The sequence below is a fragment of the Pseudopodoces humilis genome, chromosome 1 (genome assembly GCF_049639895.1).
Source record: "Pseudopodoces humilis isolate 2021_Gansu_Grassland_sample_001 chromosome 1, ASM4963989v1, whole genome shotgun sequence".
Taxonomy (NCBI): domain Eukaryota; kingdom Metazoa; phylum Chordata; class Aves; order Passeriformes; family Paridae; genus Pseudopodoces; species Pseudopodoces humilis.
In genome coordinates, this window is record NC_142200.1 from 106,185,333 (window position 1) to 106,202,968 (window position 17,636).

Sequence of the window (17,636 nt, forward strand, 5' to 3'; positions counted from 1 at the left end):
AATACCTATATGTTATCTAGTAATGACTAAAGAATGCTACATGATTTTAACTTAGAGCCAAGAACAACCATCAACAACTTCAGGACCAAAAATAGTCTCGCCACAGCAGGTTCCCCCCACTTGCCCCAAAAAACAAAGATTAGCTTGGTGATTAGATCTTGATACACCCTCTCAGAAACATTTCTGACCATGAGATCTAAGGAAGATTATTAATTTAGCTGCATACCATTGTCACATGTCCATTAGAAACACAGAACTTAACAAAATTATTGGGACTAACTCATTATCTCAGAAAATGCCATGAGCTATGGTTAGATACAATGCTACTAACGTAACACTACAGTATATTGTTATTATTAACAGTATCATAGTTTTGAACTGATGCCAATCAAAGTAAAATCAACAATAAATATGTGATTTTCAATTCTATAAATCCTTTCCTATTAGGAGACATTAAGGTCATACGCTAGTGATGCTGAAACAGATTTGTTGTTTCCGTATATAAGAAATTCCATCAGAATTTTACAATCAATCATAAATCCCATTACATTTCTAATATACTAGTACAGTACTGATCAATACACAGAATCATAGAATGGTTTGGGTGGGAAAGGACTTTCAAGATCCTCCAGTTCCATAGGCAGGGACACCTTCCACTATACCAGGTCACTTAAAGCCCCATCCAAGCTGACCTTGAACACTTCCATGAATGGGGGGTACACAACCTGCTCCAGTGCATCACCACCCTTACAGAAAAGAATTTTTTCCTATTTTCTAATCTAAACCTACCCTCCTTGACCTACCACTACATTCCCTTGTGAAAAATCCCTATCTTTCTTCTAAACCCTTTTACTGGAAGGCTGCATAGCAAGAGTCTGAGGATCTTCCAATTAGGACACTATATCAAGGGAATTCTCCACTGACAATAAACTTCTTTAAAAGAAAAAAGAAAAGCAAAAGAAAGAGCCACTGATTATATATATTGAGTGTTGAGACCCTTTGCTGAACAACATTTCTGTAATCACTGCAATGCATCATTCTTGTCATTAAGCAGTTTAGATGACAACTGATCTGAACTGCTGGTATGCACCACATACTCAGTAATTACTACTATACTAAAATGGCTCTTTGTACCTGAACTAGACAGATCACCCTAACGAGAAAGTTTAGAGGTCCCTATTACAATATTACATAAAGAAAGATGTCTGATAACAGAAGATATTTAATTTATCAAAGAGTACATCTCTTGGGACAACTGCTGTACTTCACAGGGTATCCAAATTACTTTAAAAGAAGGTGATATATGCTGGAAGCAAACTAATCAAAGCAGAACACAGTTCTGCCTTGACTAATTTACACCAAGAAATAAGATTCCTAAGTAGGTCTCTGCTTACAACAGAGACAGCGCACTGAAGATTAACTTCAGGATCTCCAATACCAGCAGAAAAAAATAAGATGAATGCTCAAGTTAAAATTAATTCTCAAAACTTTTTAATTAAAATACATATGACCAATAGGTATGTCAGATTCTCCATTAGCATAAGGTTTTTACGAAGGTTGAATGCTTGTTCTGAGCTTGATACAGTTTTCAGGCAATACAACTAAACAAGACAAGAATACAACACAACAGTACAACAAGAGTTCTTTTTGTCCTTTGACAATTCATAATGCATACCAAACCTATTTCTGCATAATTTTGATTAAATCAATTTTATGCCATCTCAAAGAAATAGAGAAAGCTTTATTTTTTGAAAACCATTTGTATTGCCAACCACCAGAAGCAAACCTGTTAAAAAAATTAAAACCTTACCCCTTCTTATCAAACCCCAGAAAAACAGCAAATGATAAAAAAAATGAAAATACAACTGGGCATAACTTGTTTTGATAATCTTTTGAAGTGGAAAGCATAGATAAAGATATATTATAAATTTTCACTAATCCATAAAAGTTTCCAACATAGCACATTAAGTCTTTCTTTCTCAGATCAACAGAATATTGGCACTTTTCTGTTCTACCCAGAGAATTCACTGTGAGGAATCACATGAATTTAGCTACACACAAAGATCACTAGATAGTAGCGCAATCTGTCTTCAATTTGCTATTGCTGCCATAACCCACTGTCTTCTCAGTAAATAAAATTAACTGCAGGAAGAAAATTATTAGCAGACACTTAAAGAAACTGTGATAGTGCTTGCAGTAGTGGTAAGACCATATCTTCAAATTCCTTCTTTTGTCCAAGTTACTTAACATTTGGTCTTCTGTGTTTAGACATTCCAACACTGTCAAATAATCAATCAGCTTGAAAGTCTGCTTTTAAGGATAACAAATAAAAGTAGAAACAATTGCAGTAACTTAGTGGCTTTACAACCACGTGTTCTTCTGTCCACTTACTCATATTAAGAGCCACTGAGAGACCTGGGGTTGTGTAGCCTGGAGAAAAGGAGAGGGAAAAGGGGAGACCTTACCATACTCTTCAACTCCCTGAAAGGAAGGTGTAGCCAGGTAGGAGGGAGCCTCTTCACCTGTACAACCAGCAACAGGACAGGACAACAAAGTCTCAAGCTGCACCAAAGGAGGTTCAGGTTGGACATCAGAATGGGCTGCCCATGGAGGTGGTGGAGTCACCATCCCTGGAGGTGTTCAGGAAACGACTGGATATGACAAAGGTTGGACTCCAGGATCTTGCAAATCTTTTCCAACCTTAAAGTTTCTATGATTCTAGTTATCTCTGGTATAGTCCGGTATGTTGCTAGCAGGCAGAGCATTGATTTCCATATCAAAACATACTATAAAAGAATATTTGAGGTACTTGAACCATGCTCTCTTAATTCTCTTATTGTCCAGCTGGGTCATATACACACGCATGAGCAAAGGACATTGACAGAACCCAGGCATCACTACTCCATTTTTAACCTTTCTCCCCAATACAGGACTTTCCCTGCCCAGGGAAGAGTGGTAAACTCATTTCTTCACCTTCTGGCCCTCACTTGATAATCTTATGTTACCCTGAGCCAAACTAAACTTCAGGCTGAGGCTGATCTTTTTTACTGAAAAATTATGGGGTTCATTTGGAAAAGCTGTAAGTGCCTTCCCTTTATTCTGGTGATTAAGGGTTTAAAACTTACTAGCTTTTTTTCCCGTATTTATTTTCAATTTAGATGCTTCATTGTACCAGAAGCATCTTCCTGTTGCATGGCATTGATTCAAATAGGAGAAAGACTTATCTATTAGTTTTGATCATTAAAAAAAGTTATTCAAGGTCATTTAACATAATTTTCAAAGCTGGAAAAAAGGCAACAAATTTCATGTGTTTTTTCTCTCTAAAACCACTTGCAGATGCATTATCCACCTTGTTTCTAAAAAGAAGGAGGGGAATAAACCTAAAGTATCTGCTCTAAACTTGTCTGTTCACAATAATAAAGAATACAACCATATGGAAAACTAGTTCCAAGTTATCCACCATCATGGGCCACAGCCTTGTGGTGGTTTTGTGGGATTTTGTTGGTTTATTGGGTTTGGGGTGGAGTTTTTTGTAATGTTTAAGAAATTTTAACTAAAAGATAATTTGTACTAGCCTATGGCAAACAAGAAAATATTAAATATTTCAGCCTATTTTTAAATATTTCATTCCGGTACACAGTTGGGGCTTTGCATTTAAGAAGTGGTTACAATGACAAGTGGAATATAGAAAATAGAAGGCACAAAAAACTAATTCCAGATGATTTGTACTGCAATCAAGGACTAGGTTGGATTAATTACAAGAATTAAAGTGACAACTTCCAATAAATTCTAAAAATTAGAGTTCATAAAAATTACTCTTGCCAAAGATGCAACGATTAGCTCAAAGCTTCAAAAGTACTGGACAGCAATGGAAAATTCAGAGAAAATTTTTTCTCATGTCAGTCATGACAGAATTAATCCTGCTGTAATTACAGAAATAACCTTACCTTTGATTTGGAGAGTTTATTCTCAGTAAAAGATTTTTTCCACAAAATGGTATTTTTTACATTACCCAAGAGCTCTAGAGAAAAACCCATTTGTTATCATGCTTTAAACTTAGAAGGCTATCTAGTCTTTCCCAAATGAAAGACTTTCTTTTTCTTGTGAAATACATTCACATCATCTTACAAAAAGCAGAGACACATTTGATAGTAACCCCTGTGACTTTAAGAGGCAATTCAGGAGTTTTTTCTAACACCATTTCTTTTTCATCATTGCCTTAAAGTATATTTTTCAACTTTATCTAATCAACACTGTGAAGTGGTAAATTTATAGTCCCTAATGTAAGTTAATTACTGTAAATCATAGAGCCGATTAAAATATGCATTTCACCCTCAGGCATATTTTTCTTTCAAATTACAACTTCAGTAAAATCTTAAGTTCTAATACAGACATTTACTTGGTTGGTATGACTCCAAATGTAAATAAAGATGGAAATGTACTTCCTCAACACCGGTTGATAGCTATTACTATTAACTATAGTAACACAAATGTAACTGTGACAAGCAAGGAATGATTCTGAGCAACGAAGCATTTGTACATCATTATTTAGTAACATCAGGAGAACTATGAAAATATTTACTCTTCAGTAAAGTTGCTGTTGATGGCTGTACTGCCAAGGGCCCTCCATCAGTCTTAAAGTCAAAATGTTTGCATTGACAGACATATTCTCCCTTTGTAATGTCTTAAACAAAGAAAGCATTAATACCTTAACCATCAAGCATATGAGCCATCAGTCAATCCAGACGCCATCCAACCATTATATCAAGACTACCCCATGTAGCATGAACCCTTTGAACCCTCTAAATTAGCCTGGACAAATTCCCGCCTGTCCCAAACGGATTTCCTATCGTAAACGTATGCTTTGTCATAAACTCAGCATTTTCCAAATATCTTTTTCTATCTAGAAAACTCAGCTTGGTAAAGGATAATCACTGAAAAACACCCATTAGAATTGTAAGGGTGGGGGGGTGTTTGTTTCAGCCTTTATAGTACCTCAAATTGCTGTCAGTCCCCGTCAGAATCTAATCAAAAATATGTTAGTTTAGAAGAACAGTGACCAACTCTTCTGAAAAAAATGATTCATGTAACAAAACCTTTGGTACATTTTTAACATTATTAATAAATCATGGATTCTTTTGTCTCCAAAAGCATCCTAAAGTGTTTTTCTACTGTGTATTTCAACAGATAGAAAAACATAGGACTCAAAACCAATATACATTTGAAAGTACAGCTTCCATGCAGCTGTAACACTATGCTCTGAAACAGTATTAATATATACTTCTATATTCTGAATATGGATTTTATTTTAATCCCACAGTAACAAAGTACATTGGACAAAAGAATGCCTAACTTCCCTGCAACTACTTTTCTTCAGTTTTAGCATCAATTTCTTAGTGGCTTCATTAGCAGAAGAATTAGTTCGTTTATCCCACTGAGACCTGAGAGATCTTATTCAATTTCTGATGCTATACTTCTACAACTGTGCAGCATTCATGAAAGAATCACTGAAAAAGAGGAATTTCCTTGTATTTCCAACACTGAACTGACTTTTAGTCAGTTTTATCATAGCAGTGCTATTTAGGTGTTAGTTAGAAGTTTACTGCCAGAAACAAAATATGATGCCAAATATCTGTTATCCGCAGAAAATATGCAGGTTTGCAGTATTTCTTCCACGATATCTTTGTAGACATGAAAACACAAATTTTATATCTTCTTAGACAAAAGTCTGCAGCAACAGAAACCACTTAGCAGTCTGAGAAAAAATGGTGACACAATGAGAACATTAAATATTAATGAATATTTAAATTTGCTAAATATCTAACTGAAGTGATTGCCAGGTCTAGAAAACAAGACACAATCTGCTCTAAATGAAATGGCATGTACGAGAATAATGTTGATGTTATGGTAAAAGAGGCATTTCTTTTTATGTTAACAGTGTATTCCAAACACCTCCCTTTTTTTAAGAAAACACTTCCATAGTTTAATGCTCACAAGGCACAAAATGTTCTGGAAATGTAGACTGCATCCAAACTGCCTTCTGACACATTCCCTCCAAATAAAAATACAACAAACCATTGTCCAGAATTGTTTGAAGAGTAAATAAAAATTCTTCAGAGTATTTTCTTTCACTAGTGTTCTACTTCACTGCTTACAAGGAAACCTGAACACCAGCTAGGAGCTTCTGTCTGTAAATATCATTGGTATGTCAAAAGATTTCCCCATTCCCTGCCTAAGCTTCTTAAATTACATTCAGATTTCTGTGGTACCATAACAACTTCAATATGGCATGTAATTCAGTATTTTGTAAAGGTTTTGCTTCTATTTCCACCTCCAGTTATTGTTAGTTTACATTTTTCATCCTGACTGCTCTGCAGGATATACATCTTTACAACACTTACGTAAAGTCTTACATCTTGAACACAGAACACTGTTAACCACCATGTTAAATCCACACCAAGATACAGACTGAAGTAATAGCCTGAATTACAGGACACAACAAATTGTACCATATTTTAGCAAAACTTGCAACAAAGCAACCCAATTTCTGATAGCAAAATAAAAAGTAGTCACGTAAAAAACATTTGTTTGGGGTTCTAGGAGATTCATAGGAACTTTCTTTGAACTCAGTTTGTGAGAATGCACGTTCCTCAGTCATGAAGCTTGATTTTCCAAGTTTAAATGAGGACTAAATCCAAAACAAATCTCAACAAAACTGTTTTGCTTTGCCTGCCATGACTCAGTATCATGTAAAATGCCAAAACACTTTTTGCCCCCCAGGTGGAAATTGCAGAAGATCCTAGATTCACTCGGAACCTAGCACAAGCTTTCTAAAAGACCACAAACCATTCTAAGTATTCTGAGTATGCACCAAAATTTGGATTCACTGTACATTGTAAAAACCCTGTGCAGAGCACGAAAATTAAAATTAACGTAATTTTAATTAAGATAATTCCTGAAACTAACCAGGATCAACTCTTAATTAAGTTGAGAGCATTCTTTAATTCAACTAAAGCAATGTTTAGCTGTGGACCTTAGGTGTAGATATAAACAGTACTATTTTTCTTCACAGACCGTTTTCCAGATTTTATACACAATCTCACCTGGTCACACTCATTAAATCAAAACAGAATTAGCAAGACATCTACAGAATGCAGAACTATATAGAGCATGGTTTGGAATACAAGGAAATTGTCTATTCACAGTATTTTGTCTAGATAACTTTCATTCATTATATAAACCACTGTAAATACACTAAGGACAAAGTATGGCAAATGATTAATAGTCTTAAATGTATGTACTGTATTTTCTGTGTGTACTTTTTATATTTCTATTGGAACGTGGTCATCTATGTTATAGAGCATTTATATTACAGTCTTCAAAACCTGGGGGTATTATTCTGTTTGTCCTAACCACAGGACAGAAGATAAAAATCAGCTAAATTTATGTGAGACACTCCTACTTGGCTTAGTAAGAAAAGGTTAAGCAGAATTTAACTGGTATCACCCATATCATCTATTGAAACATTCTGTAATCAACTCCTCCTTTTCCACTTTCCTGTGAAATCAGTGTAGTTTGCATCGAACACCTACTTAACAAGGCTACTTAAATTACTTCAAAGGACAGTCTTCAGCAAAGTACAGGAAGAAATATGGGAATTTAAGGGCTTAAAGCTCTTTGAATATTTTTCAAGAACCTCTTACCAGCTCTTGTGTATCTTCTGCTAATGGCAAAAACGTAGCTTCCAAAATAGCAACTTGATCAGTGCTGAGCTTCTGCCACAAACTAATCAGCATAATCACCAGATGGGTGGCACTTTTCAACTTTGCAAAGGCTTGGAACATGTTGGCTTGATTTTCTTCTGCTGCATCTGCTAGAGCTATTACCTGCAAAAATTACAAACATCTGTTAAATATAATTTTACCATCCGTGAACACTCAACACAGAAATTACCTTTGGCACACTCTTGTTTTCCTTTAGAAGATCCTGAGGAATTCTGTTTTCCATAAACATAAACCACAGAGTATTAAATGAGTTATCATTTATCTAGATTTTTCTTTTGCATACCCAAGGCAATTTCAAATCCATATGGCAACAGGATTAATCTATCTAGTACAATCAGTGCAGAAAGGATTTTGTTTACAACATATTTTAAGGCATTCCTGAAATTAATCCCTATCATATCACATAATATGTGACAACAAACTAATTTTCAGGTTTATATCACACACTAATCTCCATATGACCAGTAAGCCTACTGTATTAATCAAAAACAACACAAAGATTTTATGCTATTAAAAAGGCAGCATATAATTATTTCCATTGGAGCACAGCTGCCATCTGTTATTTTATTAACTCTCATGTCTCTCCACATTTTGTTGTAGCTTCTTCATCTTTTATGCCAAAATGTAAACATTATGGATCATGTATATGAAGGCAATATCACTTTAAGTGCCAGACTTTACAAAAGAATTTTCAAAATAAAATAAAAGTAACAGATTCACTTCTTCTAATATGGTAAGAGTTTTGCTGAGTATTTCAAGATGGGGAAAAACAGAAAAGCTGTTATGTGATACTCTATGTGGTTCAGAAACAACTTGTCATTGTATATAATATTGTCCACTCACAGCATTTAAAAAAATTTGATCTTTTGAAAAATATTGCTGTTAACATCTTCATTCTTGAAATAGAATCTTTTAGGCATTTTCCTACCACTGGTGAAAAGAGAAGATGACAGTGATTTCAATAGCCAGTTGCTATAATGTCACTATGACAAGAGACTCTCCACAGTATTTGCACTGGAGTACTTCAAGTAAAAGAAAGGTATACAGGTTAGGGGTTCATCCCAGGGGACCACAATTTAGAAGACCTGTTCTCAGGAGTGCCATTACATCTCCATGCTACCTAAATAACACTTGGTTTACAGAAGTTGATTATCTGATTTTTGTTTTAAATCAGCACAAAGCACCTCTCTTAACCACTTTCTGTTTATTTATCTGCAAGATGGGGTAATAGGTGCTTGACTGGATTCGTGAAAAGCCTCACAGAAATGTAGTTAAAGTGTAATTAGTATTACAACAGAATTTACAAAGTAAAACTTGCAGAGCCTGATCTATTAACATTTTGGCAACAGCAGGAAAATGAAAATACTATATGATGCATCTTCAGCAAGGAAAGAGAGCCAACCAGCTGTTAGCATTTTGTGGAGAAGAACTATTTTTAATCTGCAATGCTGGCATTAGAGATGTATGTGTGTTCCCTCCAAGCTCCCATGTGACTGGGAAGATAAAGAAAACAGCATTTTAGGGGACTATAAATATGAAACATTTAAAACAAAACGTGTTGATAGCTTTTGTTTTAGATTTTAAAATGTAATCTTTCCAAATAAAGCAGAGAACCCACAGGACACCCATGAGTCCAAACACTACATAAATCTGAGCCAAATAACAAAATAAACAAACAAAAAAACCCCAACTAACCAAGTGAAGGAGAACCAAGAAATTAATCCCAAGCAGTGAAAACCAACATAACATACTTCGTTCAGAGAATAGTAATGATATCACTGACATGTCACCTGATGCATTTGTGTTGGCATTCAATTTGCTCTGACCAAAGCCTTGATGCTTCCCACACCTCATGTTCTACACAGGGTGAAGTTCCATATTACAGTCACTTTCCAAGAGTTACAGGTGACAAAGCCACCTGATAAGCACCACACTATGTAGCAAGGTACGTCATCTGTCTCCAACCCATGTAACCAGTAATTGTATGCAGTATACAGCACAGTTTCATCTTTCTGAGACAAGCAGCAAAAACAAGTAAAATCTTCCTCAGTGTAACAGAGGCCTTCAAATACCTAATCTCTTTTCCTGTCCAATATACAACTGAAAATTTGGAAAGAACAATGAATGAAGATGAATTTAACATGCTGATGAGGTGTGCTCATTCACTGGTATGCTTCCTATGTCATCACTGATTGGGATAGTACAAATTCAGAATTCCTGGCAAGCTACCTGTACCCTATTATGGCTAATGCTCAGATGATATTAATTTTGCTGAATATCCAGGCAAATAGAGTTACCCCTGTGTGACAGCTACCTGAACCCCACTTACACAGCAAAGGCTACTTTCTAGAGTCATTTATAAATTCCTAGGTGATTTCTAACTCCTTCTGTATTTCAACTGACACTCTACTACGTGCTTCAGAAACACAAATGGCATACAGAGAAGTAACTGACGTAGCCTTTTACCTTTTGGAGCCATCATTTTAGGATAAGTTTTCTTCCCATTTCATAAGCATGAACAAAGGAGATGCTCATCTTTTCGCAGGCTCTAGGTGTAAAACAAATATCCCAGAGCTCCCAAACAATGCCTGATGTACCAAGTCCATAACCTATTTTGAAAGCAGTTTCATAAAAACCCTTAAGAAGGACAACCATTAAAATTTTGTCTTTGGCACAAAATTCTACGGTTCTCATGCACAGTAATATAAGACAAATGTTATAAAAGTGGTAGACCTAAGTTTTTAAAGGAGAAGTGCAGTCTTTAAGCATTGCAGGTCACTGAAACACAGCAATTAAATCTTTAGATAACTGCATATATACAAGTTCTACTTTACACTTGCAGAAAAATCAAGGAGAGGAAAAAAACTGCTTCTAAGTACTACTAATTTTGTTAACAACGAAAGCAACCCAATATAGCTTTCTGAGATCCTGGAATATCCAGGACACAATATGAATTACCACACTACAATGTAGGCTTGCACAGTTGCAGTAATTTTTAAAAAGCCTCAAGACTAATGATTTTTTTACAATATATTGTTTACATAGTAACTACTTGATAGGAGGGGGAAAAAAAGGGAAATATTTTCACATGAATAAAATTACTCTAAAAATCTCCCAGGACGAGCTAAAAATTTTAGAAGTGTTCGGTGACTCTTCATTCAAACACTTGCAGAACTTAGGAATGAGTAAGTTTTAACAACCTGACATTCACATTTTTAATAATTTTATTTTCACCTGAACATCTCATTTATATTTTGTAATATTTGAGGAAGATAAAGGTTCTGTACCCTTTGCAATCTGAGATCCTAGTCTCTTCAGACTTGGTCATGATTTTATCCATAATTTCCCAATTTTGTTTTCAGTTCTCAGAGTAGCTGTTCAATCTGTTTAATATCTATTTTATCATCTTTATAAATAGGCATAAAATATTATAAAAAAGAAAACTTCTCCCTGTCTCACTTTTTCACAGGATAGGTAGGAAAATACATTGCAACTGACAGTCTCAAATGTAGCTTACATATAAAGATTTCAGACTGACTGGAAACTATTAAGCAAAAAATCCAGTGATATTGCATAAGACCTATCACTGCCTACTTAACATTTTTATTTCTCCTTCTTTAATATCACAAAGCTTTCAAACAAAGAAAACTAAAAATCAGTTTTTCAAACTTTCTAAAATTTATGAAAGAAAAGAAAGTATCTGATGCAAGAAATATTTAAGAGGTACTGAAAGAGAGTGGAAGTACAATATTGAACATATATTTTTATAACTGATCAAAACTGGCTTTTAATTTATATTATTTTTAACATTTTTCTGAACAGATTCCTACTCTGTTTCAATACATGAAAAATAAAGGCCACTTAAGTTATTATGAAAGCATATTGTAAAAAAAAAATAAGGAATTACTCTCTAAACAAAGATCATGTTTAAGATTTTTACTGAATTTCATATTCACAGTTGCAATGGTAGAGCTGAAATCCAGATTTTTTTTTTTTTTTAATAATCTTGAGAGCTTCATACCCCAACACTATTACAAGGATTTGCCTTCAATAATTTCCAAGCATAGAACATTTCTCAATGTTTTCAACTTTAAGTATTTAAGCAGAAAGATGTCTCTCCACATTTATTTCATTGCTAAGTAGGCCTTGTAAGATGTCAAGAATTTAAAAATTGTAAACTGATAGTGATGCAAGTTTTAAAACCAGTTAGAATTCTCCATCATTAGTGGTAATGTCAGATATTTTTAGGGCATTGTTTAACTCCCAGCAATAACTTCAAAATTAGTAACGCCTCTTGAAAAAGCCTTGCAACATAGCCCACTCTTGTACATGCAGACAAGTTTCTTGAGGCAATAATGACCATAATAATGACTCTCCCATGTTTATTCTAATAATATAAAAAAATACAAATACAATTCCAAAAAGACAAAACACTTTCTTCTTAGCTGGATAGGAAGTTGAAGAAAACTTTGAAAAAGTAAAGGGCAAGAAATGAGTGTGAAGTTCCAGGGAGCTTCCTTTGTATTGGTAGTATACTTTCTTGGAGTCCCTAACACCATTGGGACTGAAAACTCTGCCAGATTTTATGCTATATCCTAAAATGGAGAACAAGAAAAGTGACAGATAATTTGGTTTTCTTTTTTTGTGTTGTTTAAACAGAAGAAAGGAAAAAGCAGCTATTCACCACTGGTAAAAAATTAGCCAACTATTCTTACTGACATCTAGTTCTAATACACTGGGCTCACCTTCTGGAATTTTGAAGTAACTTTATTTTTAGCACAAATGAAGTTTGAAGAAACAGAATTTTGGCATTTAAGAAATAGAGAATATCTATATGTCATCCATAACACTTATGAGCAACTCTTGTATGAAAAGTTTGTTAAAATATGAAAGATAACATCAGAAATCTAATTATTCTGAAATGAACACAGGGATGCTGAAGCTCACAGGTCTCTTCTGGTGATTGTTTTTACAGAATAATTTTTTGCAAGGAAGTTAATTGAACCAGCCCTTTACAACTATTTTTAAGCAGAATTAGATCTTCATAAAGCAGGATGTTAATGAATATAAAGCAGGAAAAAATGGAAACCTTAGAAATGCTAATTATGGCTTCCTTATTGCTATTGACACAGGACATTTACTACTAGTCTCACTCTTTTCTTTTTAGAGAAGGAAAAGCAGTTCAGTTGCCCTACCTCAAACAAGATCTAACACTATTTTTTGGTGTCATTTTAAGAAGTCTCCTTCACATATCTTAATTCACATAGGATTTGTAAGCATTCAAAATCAAACGTGTTTTTTCTTACAAGCCCCTTTCTTTACCTTAATATATTAAATTCTTAATTCCCTTACTCTAGGAGTAAACTTTCTGTTTTTTTAAACAAGCTCAAGTTTGTCTTCAGTTTGAGTTTTTGTTTTTTTAAACAAGTCTCAAAGTGGTTTCCAAGATAGAGAAATAATGATTAGCAGCCTGATTCCCTGTGCAGACCATCTCACTCAACAGCCATTGTGCACAGAGCTTCTGACAGGTAACTAAAGCTTTATGGAATGTGGGCAGAGATATCCATGTCAGAGAGCGATCTTTATCGGACCCTCCGTCATCAGGAAGAATAACCATGTCCCTCTCACAAGGGAGCACTTCTAAACGCCGTGGCGTTCCCACAGCGCAGCAGTGGCGACGTGAGAGCGCACGTTGGGATTAAGTACCCCAGGCCACAATTATCCGACCCTTATGAGAATATCTCGGCTTGTGCTAACCATGACTGCAGCTTTTTAAATTGTGGCACAGGACCACCGTGATGACAACAAAGCATCAATTCACTAGATGCCAAATACTCGACTTTCAAGTGAAGCTCAACATGGCCTTGATGAGAGAAGACAGCAGAGACAAAAGACATGGCAGCATGACGATCCATGCTTTTATCCGCATGCACACAGCTACCTCCTGAAAATCTACTGCCTCACTTGATGAACATGGAATTACCACGAGTAATTACTATAGCAATCTGTGCCTCTGGAAACAAGAAGAGTTAGATTAAGAAAATACTGTCAGGGAAGCTGTGTGGTCTTGTGTTCTTCTGTTGCTTCCATGACAGAATTATCACTAACAGCTCTACTGCACCTTTCTAAATTGGATTTTGCCAGAAAGCAATACGGTCCACAAGCATAACAAAGGTTGCGCATTTTGATGACAGTCCACTCAAACATTTTACAAGACCCAAATGTATGTTTAAATGACTGTTTAAATTCAGAATCCTCTCCTGAAACTTCCAAGTATCACAGCTGTGTCTTACCACCACAAAACCAAAAGTGGGAGTAGATTATTGCCACAGAGAATAACGCTGCATCATTTATTTTGATTCCTTCATTTTAAGAACTAGTGACAAAGCAGCACAGTAATATGAATATGGTCAGTTCAAAAGGAAAAAAAATCTCCATCTTTTTAATTTTTCCTTTTTAGAATACACAATAAGAAAATGGGCTTTTTCTTCAGCAGTCTCTCTCCCCAGTTTTTATCTACACCATTAGAGTCTGGACAGACTTTTCGTGAAAATTACTGCAAAACATTTAGTGGGTTTAGAACCCCAGGCACCTGAGTGCATTATCCAAAATTATGTGATTACTAATATATTTAAATCCAAATTAAAACCGTGATAGATCAATGTCATCCTATTCCATAGGAATTTTCTATTTTGCCTGTACTAAGTATATAAACAACCTTTTTTGGTAAAATCCAAGCATGAAGACCACCTGGTTAAATTAGTAATTAGTAAATTAGTACATTCTAATTGAAGTAAGCAAATTCATATTCCTTTGATTCTAAACATGCAGCTCTTCATGTGCATAAATCAATTTCAAGATTTTTTCTGTCTTAGCAATACTAATGTAGTGGCAAAACCCTGCCTGTTTGCATTGCTGTTGCCAGTTTACTGCTTATTTAAACTGATCTCAGTGCTTTATACTGCTGCCCATCCTGAACTCAGCTTCCTGGTGTAAAGCCATGGGAACAGAAATAAGGAATTCCTTTTGTCTCTGGTGGTCCTGTCTGCAGTAAGGACTACAGTTAAGATTATTTTAACTTGATTAATATGCTTATCTCTATTTCTCTCTCTTTCATATGTTATTGGCTTTCTGTGTTTCGTTGGGTTAGGGTTTCATTGGGGTTTTTTTAAGGGTTTATTGTTTTTGAGATACCAGATAAATTAATATGGTCAATAGTAACAATACAAAAATGATTATTTAAATACTTGCCACCTCCTCTCAATGGCCTAACCACAGGTAAATATCACAAGCAGCTTTGCATGTGAGAAATTAGAACAGTGAGTAAAAGTAACCTATTCTTATTTGGTAAAACTATTAAACACCAAGATGGGGGGAGGAAATTTCCTGGAAGAAAGCTACAAACATTTTTGAAAATATATAAGGTACTTTGCAATGAATTTAAAAATAAGTTTTACATTATAAAATCCAAATTTAAAAGTGTAGTTATAAAATTAGTAGCTTATCCAAGTAACATCTGTTACAAATTACATAAAAACCAAGAACACAGTGAGTTACAATGAATCCTTTACTTAACCCTTCAAAACAAAAGTTCTATTTAGGCAAAGGGATGTGCTAAATAGCACACAGATATGTCACAGAATCCGTAATAGTCAATGAATGTTGAAGACAGAGTTTCACTGTGAAGCTGTGGTTGAATTGGCAGCAATGTATATAAAATACAGCCAAACATGAGCTAAATGGAGACAGGGAGGTGGAGACCTTGGTCTGTATCACCAAATACATGGCATTATGTAATGATGATCAAAAAAAAATCTTTAAAGTAAAGGAAAAAAATTTAAACAGTTGAAGTTGCATGTTTTATATGTTTAAATAAGTTTTGGACCTAGACAAACAGTTAAAAAAACAGGAGACTCAACCCCAAAATTTTTAATTGCCTATTGGTGCAATTAAATTATGGATGGCCAAGAAATCAAAACACATTAGATCGCACTTCTGCAAAAATTAATGTACAGTGAAGCTCTATGGGTTAAATTAAGGATTCATTAACTCCAGTGGGAGTACTGCATCCATTCAGTTAAGGCAGAATTTCATCCTATCAAAGACCACTACTCTCTCTGTCATCAGTCACATACACCTAGTGGGGGGAAAAAGCATTTTCAGCATGTTAGATATCATGTTATGAGAGTAGTTTTAAAAATTTAGAATAAATCCACAAATTATTGCTTCCCAGAAAGTACACTGTAAAATATGTCCTAGAACAGCTTTGTCTCATATCTATATCTTACTGTAATAATGAAAAATAAAAACATGTTGACTAACACATCTTGAAAAGAGTAATAAAAACAAATCCAAGTAATACATAATATAGATATTTTCCCCTCTGTAAGAATGAACACAAAGCTATTCCACCAAATTCTATTCTGAGACCTTTAACAATAAAAGTATCGACATTAAACAAATATGCAAATTGAAGAAAGTGAAGGTCTAACCTGAATTCCAAGCCATTGCCAATCCCACTTGCAATTTTGGCATTTCTACTTTATACTGAATTACCTGAAGAAATTTCCAGAATTCCCCATTCAGGAAAAGTTAGTATGCAATTTTAAGTTATTAAAAAACATTACGGTTGCTAATACAGTGTCTAAGAGTAAGACTAAGAATGATTAAATTAAAACTACACATTCTAAAAACAAATTCCAAACATAGAAATCAAAGAAAATGGATGGCAGGCTAATCAGAAGCTCAGATTTAACTATAACACTAATTTCATTAAAATTTCTTTTCTATTTTGAGACTTATAGACTTTCTCTGTTATTAGTAAAATCTTGAGAACACGTGACAGTACATTTGGAAATAAAACAAGCTTCCCAAGTCAAAGTGCAAAGGTCACCATGCATTAATTGCTTGCTTGAATACTTTGTCTTTGAATTACAAGTTTTACGTAGTGTTTCTATTCTTTTTTTTTTTTTTACTGAGGGAGACATAACCATTTCAAAATATAGGAACATCATGATGAAATCCAGGTTTTGTAAAACTCAGTCAAAAAACACAGTTTATAAATACTGAAGAAAATTAAGCAAAGAGAGAGAAGTTACAGTCTTACTGGATTTACTAGCAAAAAAAAAAAGTTTAAAAAGCATCATTTAAGAAAGTAAAAATTTGTTGTTCATTTGAGGTGCTACAACAATAAATTTCAGACAAAGAACACTCTTGTGTTTCTCCACAGATGAAGTATAGCACAGACCACATGGAAGCTTGCTTTACTACAATACCCAGCAAAAAAACCTTTACAAACTGCATCCTACTTCATATGACATTAAAATTCTAAGTCAACAGGTACTGCCATCCAGATATGATTATTTTCAGTGATGTAGTTTCATTATATGGGGGCAAGACAAGTACTGAAAGACCAAAAATATCCTACTGCCAAGTCACACAGCAGGCAGTCTTAACCTAATAATGAACCAGCAAAGAGTTTATCATATCCCTGCCTGAAATCCTCGATCTACAGAAAGAAAACAAACAAAAAAACAAAAAACATCTGAAGTACAGTGTGTTCAACAGCAAATCGTCAGGTGTTGATGAAAAGAACATATATTTTTAGGTCACCAAATTAGTTGTACTGCAGATGATGGCCAATGATACCCATTCTTCTGCACACCTGCACCTTCCAACTCTCTTCTCTCAAAGTGAAGAATTAACAAAATTCCTGCCTGAAATACCCCGCTAATTCGCAAGCACAAAGCCTATAGGTACACAGCCAGGTACAGTTTTCTTTACATGCAAACCTGCCTTAGCCACACAATAAACTCAGGCAGTGCATTCTGCCAGTTATATATAAGATTTAGA

At 34.7% G+C, this 17,636-nt stretch overlaps 1 protein-coding gene across 7 annotated transcripts in view; it reads right to left on the bottom strand.

Annotated features, from left to right (window-relative positions):
- BBS9 (Bardet-Biedl syndrome 9) overlaps nucleotides 1-17,636 on the bottom strand; it is a 281,549-nt gene that overhangs the window by 149,624 nt on the left and 114,289 nt on the right. For all 7 annotated transcript variants that reach the window (XM_088055904.1, XM_014248757.2, XM_014248755.2 and 4 more), the window contains one exon: nucleotides 7,704-7,886. In XM_088055904.1, the coding sequence (XP_087912030.1) occupies nucleotides 7,704-7,886 (183 nt within the window). The remainder of the gene's footprint in view (nucleotides 1-7,703; nucleotides 7,887-17,636) is intronic.